We start from the raw sequence: 11,189 nt of genomic DNA on the forward strand, positions 1-11,189 counted from the left end.
ATCCTCTTTTTCCATTATATAAAATTTCAAAATATCACGCTAATAAATATAATAAAAAATTAATAAAATTTACAATTAAATCTGAATTTCCAAAAGGTGAAAAATAGAAAAATGGTGCCTTGCCATTTAACTTGGCTTTGAATGCAAGGTAAGCTGGTGCTTGCAGTATAATGAAAGTAGGTGAAGTACAGCTTGGTTAACCCAAATCCATGAAAGCATAAGCCCAATAGAGGCCCAGCAAGAATACATCATCTTGATTCCAATTCAATTAAACACAAGAGAAAATTACAAAAAACAAAATATCGGTTTCCGTTTCAGTTTGAAGTTAATCCACAGCTTTTTTGTTCACAATTTTCCATGCTCCGTTGCACGCGCCCCACGCGCTGCTCCATATCCCTCCCATCTTCGGCTTCTTCGTGCCCCAAATAGCTCCGCCCTGTTCGAGTTGACTCACCCGCTTGAGCCCATCGAAATTATCGATAACCCTACCTCACTCAAGCTCCTTTTTTTGATAATCCTGCTTCTAAGAAAAAACGAATTATATTACACACGATGATGGGCTCTGAGAACCCTGGCTTCGAAGAATCTCACCTCTTCGCTTCCCGTGAAGAAATGGAAAACCTCGTTCTCGACGACCCGCTCACCACCACCACCACCACCGCCACCAACAACAACAACTCCTACTCTAGTTTCCGGAGCGCCAAGTCATCGATCTCCGACGCCGCCACGCGCCACCCGCTTTCCCCGCCGGTACTCTCCACTCCGGCCGAATCCGATCCATTGCTCTCCCCTCCCGTATTTCGAAACCCTAATGCATCTGATAACAACTCCTACATCGAGCCCCCTTCTTACGCTGACGTCATCTTCAGCCCTTTCGATGACAACTCCGCCAACGAGATCAACCGCGTCGATTCCACTTCTCACGATCTGGATTCATCTTTGACGCTCTCCAGATCCTCGTCGTCCACCTCTGATTACATCAAGATCACGGTTTCCAACCCTAAGAAGGAGCAAGAGACCACCAATTCACTTGTGCCCGGAGGTAACACTTACTACACTTACCTAATTACCACGAGAACCAATATTGCGGATTTTGGGTCATCCGAATTTAGTGTCAGGAGAAGGTTTAGGGATGTAGTCACCTTGTCGGATCGGTTAGCGGAATCTTACCGTGGGTATTTTATTCCGCCAAGGCCGGACAAAAATGTGGTTGAATCTCAGGTGATGCAGAAGCAAGAATTTGTGGAGCAAAGAAGGGTTGCATTGGAGAAATATTTGAGGAGGCTGGCGGAGCATCCTGTCATTAGACAAAGTGATGAATTGAAGGTGTTTTTGCAGGTGGAAGGGAGACTTCCATTGTCGATGAGCACTGATGTCGCTTCTCGGATGCTTGATGGAGCCGTGAAATTGCCCAAGCAGTTATTTGGGGAAAGTACTGCAGTGGTGGCGCCACACGAGGTGGTGCAGCCCGCGAAAGGTGGGAGGGATTTGTTGCGTTTGTTTAAGGAATTGAGACAGTCTGTTGCAAACGATTGGGGTGGTTCTAAACCACCTGTAGTGGAGGAGGATAAGGTTTTTTTGGAGAAGAAAGAGTGGATTCATGATCTTGAGCAGCAAATAAGCAATGCTTCTCAGCAGGTAATGTTATTGTTCTTTTGGGATTTTGAAATGTACGTTTGAATCTTGTGGGACGAATTTTTGATGATGGTTTTTTCGTGGATCTTGTTAAATTTTCTTTTAGGCTGAGTCTCTTGTTAAAGCACAGCAAGATATGGGAGAGACAATGGGAGAACTAGGATTGGCGTTTATTAAGCTGACTAAGTTTGAGAATGAGGAGGCTATGTACAATTCTCAGAGAGTACGGGCTGCTGACATGAAATGTTTGGCAACTGCCGCAGTCAAAGCTAGCAGATTTTATCGAGAATTGAATGCACAGACTGTCAAGCATTTGGTGATGTGCTAAAAACTATTCCTCATTTTATGCTTTGAACTTAAAACATGGGATTGAGATATCTGCAAGTATTCATTTTGTGGAATAATTTATTTTGCACAAGAAATTGAGTTTGCATTATGCTAAATCTCTAGTAATCAGTAAGTTTGGCATTTGTCAACTTTAAAAAGCTATATTGAAAGGAAGGCTTGTTGGTTGCCTGAGAAGATAATTACTGTTGTTACTTTTAATTTCAATATCCGTTGAAATTGAACTGAGTTTCAGTCATTTATATATACTTTTTTTTTGTTTTTTTTTTTTACATTTCAGGATACACTTCACGAATATCTTGGGCTTATGTTAGCTGTGCATGGTGCATTTTCGGATCGATCAAGTGCTTTATTGACAGTTCAAACTCTCCTATCAGAACTATCTACACTTCATGCAAGAGCCGAAAAACTTGAAGCTGCATCATCGAAAATATTTGGTGGCGACAAATCTAGGATTCACAAGATAGAGGAACTGAAAGAAACTATAAGGGTTACTGAAGACGCAAAAAATGTTGCCATAAGAGAATATGAGAGGATCAAGGTAAAAATTTTTATAATATTCTTTTAATCTTGATCTGAGGATAACTTTTTTCCCTTTGTTGTTGATGTGTTAATTATTTTCTGGGGTCATGCTATGATCATTAATATATCCTTAATATATTGCATGTTTGAATTACATAAATGATTGGCTCAATGCTAGATATCCATGAAGTTGCCTGTGGTAAAGATGGTTCATTCCTAATTTGTTGAGTTTTGCCTATATGAACAGTCTTATAACCAGATAGAACGAGGAATATCTATTCTAGCCTTTAGCTATCATTAGACCGTAGCTCTTGTTTGTTCATATCATATGGGGTTTTCCATTGTTTGAACTATTTTGGTAAGTTGACTCATTGATATTTCCTTCTGGTTGTACTAGTATGATGCTATGGCAATAAGCATGTCTACTTTTTAAATGAACTTAGCAAAGTTATCATCCTTGCACTCTTTAGGAGCCAAATGGGGGATGATATTTAATATCTAGATAAATAAGAGATATATATAAGTATTTATATAATTATAATGTTAATATTAGTAATATTACAGCTCTTAGGTTGTTGCCTTTATTAAATCTTAAGTGAAGCTACTAAAGCAGGATGTGAAAGAGCAACTGAAGATGTGATAGAAAATGTTGTCAAGGGCGCAATGCATACTCTAGGCAGTAGAAAAGCGCTCATCCGAGTGTAGTAAAGTGCAGTATGTATATGTTTGTGATTTTCTATATATAAAATAAGCTTGATATGTATAATTAATCTAAACAGTGATCTGATTTATCCACAAAACATGCAGTTCTTTTGTTGTTGGTCAATGAGGCCGGATTTCTAGTCTAGGTACACCAGGTTTGCACCTGGTCATATGTACCTTGCCCCAAAGGGTTTGAGGCCTTGTTGTCTAGCACTAAGGTGCAAGGTGCATGCATGCCTAGGTGCACACCTTGATAACACTGGTGATAGGATAACATAAGGGGATAATGGTATATCTAGCTATGCATCATCCCTCACTTCCAGTTTTCTTTCCCTTTCCTTCATGTGGTAAATTGAAAGAAAAGAGGGGTGCACCAATGAGCCTAATTCCTGTGCTTTACGAAGATTCTCATGTTGATCTCTGTTATATCACTCAAATGTACAATATTGGGTCCTTCTGTTGTGGATTATTTTGGTACTTATATGGTTTATGTTCGCATTTGCTAGTACATGGTCTGAATTTCCATGGTTACCTTCATTTTCTAAGTTTGTTTCATGATGATGTAATTGCAGGAAAATAACAAGTGTGAACTTGAAAGGTTTGACAAGGAAAGACGCGTTGACTTATTGAACATGTTGAAGGGGTTTGTTGTAAATCAGGTAATTTTGGTTTCTCGGTTTCCTGTCCATGTTGATGATCTTATTGTTTGAAAGAAACTGTAATGGACTTTGTTCGAGGATACCATGTCAAAGTTCATCCATTGAACTTATTTAATTGAAATTGCCGTATTTTGTACCTAAGTTTTATTTGGTAAAACTTGTGTCATCCATGTTGAAAGCTTCATCACTCATTCAAGTTGGAGCATTGTTAATCCCATGTAGTTGATTTGCTTTTAGATATCTCTTAATGGTTTGTGTTTGATTTCATAGTGAAACCGCAACGTGAACCATTTTAGTTGAATGGCAGCTGACATGTAATAGTGAAAATGTAAACAGGTGGGATATGCCGAGAAAATTTCAGATGTGTGGGCAAAGGTGGCAGAGGAGACAAGTGGATATGCAAAAGATAGCTGTTAAATGTTTGGATGTATATTCACTTCCTTGTTTTTTTGGTCCTTTATACTTTTTAATGATTATTGTCCTTGTTAGGTGACAGTTTTAATAAGAATAATAAAAATGAAGAAAACGGAGGAAGTACTTGGGTTAGTTTATTATATTGTTATTTTGACTGTTTTAGATTAGAGTATACCTTTTTTAGTGTATGTGTGAGAAAGGCTTTGTTGAACGAGTGCCAAACCTGCACTTGATTTGATGTTATAAAGTGTTTGATCCATATTGCCTGTCCAAGTAATCTTTAAATATAAATATATATATATATATATAATTGCCTGCGCTGCAGGTGAAAACAATGGAAGGATCACCTTGTTTGTTTCTATCTGTGTTTTAATGTAAGGTATGATGCAAGCTACTAGTATAATGCATCTTTCCTAAAATAAAATCCAACTATCAAGTGTAAGACAATATATGCGTATCTTCTAATTACCTAGATCCGTCTGGAAAAGAACAGGTAGCTTTATATACATAATGACAAATTTTATAAACTGTATAGAATATTGAAGGGTTAATTAATTATGTTTATCGGTCAAAGTCTACTGTTAAATCTCATAAAATATCATTATATGATTTAAATTATATCGAAAATTAAGTTTAACAATGATTAAATTCAAAGATTAATTACTGAAGATAAGTATAAATAGAAAAAGGTGTATTAACCTTGGGGCAGGAGGAGGAGAAGAGTGGCACTGATTTGCCCAAATCTCAACTAAACTCCAAAACACAAGCACATCTTCACTTGTCACACATCACACATATATTGTAGGTTTACTTGAGGTTAAACCAAATGAAACGAAATTTGCAGGTGTCCATAACTACCAATCTCCTTTTTTCACTATTTTTTTTTATTTCCCATTCAACCTTAGCTTTTTCATATCTGCTTTGCTTTTTCTCTCAAACCGCGTTTCCCCAGGTCTGGCCGTTTCCTTCATATATCACTTTCACTCTCCCTTCCATTTATTCCCTCTCTAACCCTAAAACCAAATACCCCGTAGTCGCTGCTTCTTCTTCTTTTGGTGGGTTCTAAGGCAGTAGAAGCTGAGTTTGAGATAAGAAGAGAATCAAGCGATAGTTCTATTTTACTTGCTGTTTTTTTTAGCTATGGCTGAGAACGGTGAAGAGAAGCTGCTTGCGGTGGCCAGGCATATAGCCAAGACGCTGGGTCAAAACGACACCATGGCCGACGATATTTTGCAGATCTTTTCCAACTTCGACGGGAGGTTTTCTCGCGAGAAGTTGTCCGAGAAAATGGTTGACGACAACAACCCTCGTGGCTGTGCCGCCCTCGAGCGAGCCGTTAATTCCTTGGACCGTCAGATCTCCCAGTACGTGGCGCTTGATCATCCCATCTGGGCTCACACCGCTGATTCTTCTGCGTTCCTTGACGCTATTGACGACTTGATTCGTACCATGAGGGATTGGGAACCCATGGCCGCCGAGAAATCCGTCAGCGCTTGTCTTGTGCGCGCTGATGACCTGATGCACCAGGCCATGTTCCGAGTCGGGGATGAGTTCAGGTCTCTTATGGACCGAGGTGCTGAGTCCTTTGAACTGAATCGAAGCAACCACGAGTCAACCGGGAACTTATCGTTTGATTCTGACGATGACAATGAAGAAAACGAAAATGGACTTCTTCGCAACGGTGTGGATCTCGATCATCAGATCCCGGTAGCTCAACCGGTAACGGACTACGATATCGTGATCGACGCGCTTCCCTCCGGAACCGTAAGCGACCTTCACGAGATCGCCAAGCGTATGGTGGCCGCAGGGTTCGTTAAAGAGTGCTCTCACGTTTACAGCACCTGCCGAAGAGAGTTCCTCGAAGAGAGCATCTCGAGGCTCGGATTGCAGAAGCTGAGCATCGATGAAGTCCAGAAAATGCCGTGGCAAGAGCTTGAAGACGAGATTGAACGCTGGATCAAAGCCGCTAACGTCGCCCTTCGTATCCTCTTCCCGAGCGAACGCCGGTTATGCGATCGCGTATTTTTTGGATTCTCTTCCGCCGCTGATCTTTCCTTCATGGAAGTCTGCCGTGGCTCCACCATTCAGTTACTTAATTTTGCTGACGCCGTTGCTATCGGTAGCCGATCGCCAGAGAGGCTTTTCAAAGTTCTCGATGTGTTCGAGACTTTGAGAGACTTGATGCCTGAATTCGATTCCGTTTTCTCTGATCAATACTGTTTGGTTCTTCGAAACGAAGCGGTTACCATTTGGAAGAGATTAGGAGAAGCGATTAGAGGGATATTCATGGAGTTAGAGAATCTAATTCGGCGTGACCCGGCTAAAGCAGCTGTTCCCGGTGGCGGACTTCATCCGATCACACGTTACGTAATGAACTATCTCCGTGCGGCGTGTCGATCACGACAGACATTGGAACAAGTTTTTGACGAAAGTAATGCGGTTGTTCCATCTAATAAGCTAGATGATCGACGGGCATCTTCGTCTTCCATGTCGGTTCAGATGGCATGGATTATGGAGCTTTTGGAGAGCAATTTGGAGATGAAATCCAAGATTTACAGAGACTCTGCATTGTGCTCTGTTTTCATGATGAACAATGGACGATATATTGTACAAAAAGTGAAGGATAGCGAGTTAGAGTCGCTTCTTGGTGATGACTGGATCCGAAAACACAATGCCAAAGTCCGGCAATACTGCACCAACTATCAAAGAAGTTCATGGAACAAGATTATCGGAACATTAAAGCTCGACAATTCTTCGTTAGCATCGAATGTGATTGCCAAGTCCATGAAAGAAAAGATCAAATCATTCAATACCCAATTCGAGGATGTATGTAAAACTCAGTCATCATGGATTGTATTCGATGAGCAGCTTAGAGAAGAGATGAGGATATCAGTGTCTAGGCTTTTGTTACCAGCTTATAGAAACTTCATAGGGAGGCTCCAATGTATGCCTGAAATCGGGAGGAACACTGATAGGCTTATACAGTACAACCCGGAGGATATCGAGGCGAGGATTAACGAGTTGTTTGAAGGGAACAATGGATCATCTGGTGTCAGGAAGTAGATGCAGATTTCAGGTATTCTTTTTGGTGTTGGAATATGAATGGGTAAATGTAAAATGATTTGCAGTATGGTACAACACTAGATGTTAATGTTATATGCATGTAGCACAATCTTTTCCTGCTTTCTATTTGTGAATTGAAAAAAAAAAAAAAAAAAGCCATGGATAGTTTGCCTGTTTTCTAATCATATAATGACGTTATTATTATTATTATTATTTTGTATATATAGCAAATTCTAATCATATACATGAGATATTGAATATCATGAAGAATCCTTGTAGAGCCATTTTCTCTTATGGTAGTGTGCATTAATCAACTCCTGGTTTTCACTTCTTGGTTAATTGGATGGATAATACTTTTCAAGCTAATCCATAAAATGAAGATGCCATTCTATATGGCATTAGACAGCTTCTTTTGCATTCAACACTAAACTATACCTCAATCTAATTTCTGCTTCTTAATTTTAATTTTTTGTTTCCTATTTTTTTGGTAAATTAAGATAAAATTGATACCTCTGTTCTTATTAAAAGTGGTCAATTTTATCTCATTTCATCCAAAAAGTATACTGCATTGAATAGTAAGGGGTCATGTGACAAAATTGATGGTCATAAAAAGGAGTTTTAAGGATGAATCTGAAAATTTGGGTATTGTTTAGGAATCCAAAAGAGGGTCTTGTGCCATTTAAAAGATCTTTTTAATTAGTAAACCGAATCGTTCTCTTCTCCAATCAAATTAGGTGGAAAGGGGGTGACTTTAATTATTCATATGTTTTTCAGTTGCGGAAAATTTGGTCCAGGTCCAGGTCCATGTGGCAAAAAGAAAAAGCTGAAAGAACCTTCGGTGAAGGAATGGAATGGTTTCCTTTGAGTCAAAAGATTGTGCTATTTTGGTAATAAAATGTTGTATGGTGGGTCCAATCATCCAATATATCTCTTTTAATTGAAAAAAGAAAAAAAAGTGTATGGGAATCTGAATTTTATTATTAAAATATAGAAAAAGAAAAGCATAAAAGCACATATGACCTTAGAGAATTAATGGTCTCAACTTGACCTGACCTAGTCCAATCTAACTAACGTGTGGACAATAATTCAAAAGGTTAAATGTTTATCAAAAAAATCGGACAGGGTTGGATGAATACTGTCCCAAAACAACAACTCTGAAGGTGTTCCACAAAAATGAAGCTTTAAGTAATCCACTACCACAGCATCCTCTAATGGTGTTGCTCAAACCTGCACATAAATCGATGAAGTTCAAGTTCGTCAAATTAGGCACATACATATGTACGTATATTGTTTTACCGTATTTTTTCGGACTGGTGATCATGTCCATTAATGGTGTATATACGTCAGCATATGCGATTTTGGTCCCCGATGCGACCTTTGCAGCCAAGGTAACAAATTCACAAGCTTTTCATGGTAAGACCGGGCATCAGTGTTCTCGTCCTCCAAACATGTTCCATCGAAGGGCGGCTTAAGTCTTGCCGCGATTAGAACTGGAATGCATCTCCATCGGAGGCAGCCCTGCTATAACCATTTTTCTCACTTCTAAGGCTATAGTACTAGCAACTGGTCAAATATTTATAATTTTCTGTAATTTTAGAAATGAAATCTAAAATTAATTAAATTATTTGTTGAATATCTGAATTTATTAAATATATACATTTCAAAATATTTTTGATAATAAAAAATATGAAATGTAAAGTAGATAATAGATCTGAATATTGGAATAAATTTTTTATCCAAAAGGGAAATGGATTTAGATATAAAAGGGGTGTAGAGGTGTTCATAATCTGGTCAAAGCTTAAGCTCGATTCAGAAAAACTTCTCATTTTGGGCGGAACAGATCTACTAATTCTTTGATTCCAGTTAGTAAAGAGGGACCTTGAACTAAGAAACAGATTCTAGAAGCTAACTAGAAGCTAAACTAAAAAGGGTATCTGAGCAATTGCAATAATCGGGTTCATTGATATTCTGGTATAGTAGATGCTATCACACATACAATCATACTCAATTCGATGGAATTGGTTGATCTTAAAGGGATCTTCTATAATTTACATGCGTGAGGGTTATTTCTTGGTTTCGTCCGGTCATTAATAACTTGATTATTTTTAGATAATAGTAGATAGAAACAACGCAGTAAGGAGTCCTATTGAAACCAAGAAATAGAGGCCCGCCGCCATCCACACCGAATAAATGGAGTTTTCCAAAAAACTGCTAGTGGAGGAAGACCTCCTAGAGATAAGAGACATAGAGCTAAAGAGAGAGCCAAAAAAGGATCTTTTGTGTATAATCCTGCATAATCTCGAATGTTATCAGTTCCGGTACGTAGACCAAATAACACAAGCATGGGTTTGATCTAACCGTCAAAATGATTTGTTTCAGTATTTAAAAAAATAATATTTCTTATTAAGTGTAATTATAAAAATTAATAGAAAATTGTTTTTATATATTTAAAATTTTCGAACTTTACAAGGACGTAGCCCGAGTGTGAGCCTTGGCAAAATGGTAAAATTCTTTGCTTAGTCCCTCCAAAAAAATTTAATATAAGTTGTTTCTTCGTATAATCATAGGTGTCTTCGTCCGTTTTATGATATGAGATTAATTTTGTTTTAACCAGGATGGTATTAAGGGAAAACCTTTTCAACATTCAAACTTGATTCAAATACTTGGAAAGAAGTCCACTCTCACTCCTTCCAACCACTTGTTCGTTAAATCAGTCTTAATTAATGAAAAGTTATATTTTTGGTCCCTCTAGAAATAAATAATTTAATATAAACATTTTTATCACAAAAGTTTTTACTTTTTCCCCATAAATTTTATAATTTTATTTTGACCCTTTAAAAAATTTCTGAATATACATTATCTGAATAGGAATCCATTTTTACAAAAATAAAGTGAATTTAATAATAGCATAATATATATTCAAAGAATAATATTTACAAATTTATCAATTTATAAGTTGACACTATTTAAATTTCTTTTTAACGGTCGAAATTAAATTATTATTTTTACAATAATAAAAATGTAATTTTATCATTTTAATAATCTATATTTTTATAATTTTTAAATAAGTAAATTAAATTTTATTATTTTTAGAAAAGTCAAAATACAATTTTACTTTTAAAAATTTTAAAATATAAAATAAAATAAAAATTATTTTAAGAGAGTCGTGGTCTGCTAGCCCCTAATTACACGCCTGGGTATCCATCCATATCATACGCTGGGCAAAAAGAAAGAAGAACACACGTCCAACATCCAAAGAAAACGATGTTAAACTAATGTACTCGTATGCAGTAATAACAACTATAAATGCCTTGACCAAAACGTTAACTGCCTAATTAATATTAATGTGATGTTTTGAATAATCTTCATTAAAAATATAATTAATGTTATTTATGAAAGCAAAATATATTATATTATATCATATTTTCGATGTCGGTAAAATATTACTACACACTCTTATGAAAGTGTAATTACTACACACTCTTATAATTACAAAGAAGTGTAATTCACTAGACGTTTTGGTGATAAAGTGTAGTTACATCGTAATTCCTATATCATGTTTAGTAGTAAAATTGTAAGTATACAATTATATAATTTATATTAATTATCATAAAATTTATCAAGACAATAAAAGAATTTCTAAACGAGAAAAAATTAAAATCAAATCATCATATATAATATGTCAGTCCAAGAAAGTAGTTGCTCTAACATTCCATATTTGTTAGGCTATTCCTCTTTAACATTTAACATATACTCTTTATCATCATCGCTTGATCCTTGACCTTGTTAATCATCATAATCTAAATTTGTATTATTAAGAGCATCAAGATCTCTTTCTTCATATACTCT

The 11,189-nt window shown here is 36.9% G+C and overlaps 2 protein-coding genes across 2 annotated transcripts; both read left to right on the plus strand.

The window, feature by feature from the left end:
• The first annotated feature begins 288 nt into the window (after positions 1–288).
• LOC105789040 (sorting nexin 2A) lies at positions 289–4,536 on the plus strand. Its single transcript, XM_012616238.2, has 5 exons — positions 289–1,638; positions 1,742–1,951; positions 2,261–2,521; positions 3,777–3,863; positions 4,200–4,536. The coding sequence occupies exons 1-5, from the start codon at positions 553–555 to the stop codon at positions 4,278–4,280; spliced, it is 1,725 nt and encodes a 574-aa protein (XP_012471692.1). The 5' UTR covers positions 289–552; the 3' UTR covers positions 4,281–4,536.
• A 601-nt stretch (positions 4,537–5,137) lies between these two features.
• On the plus strand, positions 5,138–7,550 carry LOC105789039 (exocyst complex component EXO70B1). The gene has a single exon (XM_012616237.2). The coding sequence runs from the start codon at positions 5,418–5,420 to the stop codon at positions 7,338–7,340; it is 1,923 nt and encodes a 640-aa protein (XP_012471691.1). The 5' UTR covers positions 5,138–5,417; the 3' UTR covers positions 7,341–7,550.
• Positions 7,551–11,189: the final 3,639 nt, after the last annotated feature.

Source organism: Gossypium raimondii, chromosome 2, assembly GCF_025698545.1.
Source record: "Gossypium raimondii isolate GPD5lz chromosome 2, ASM2569854v1, whole genome shotgun sequence".
NCBI classification, from domain to species: domain Eukaryota; kingdom Viridiplantae; phylum Streptophyta; class Magnoliopsida; order Malvales; family Malvaceae; genus Gossypium; species Gossypium raimondii.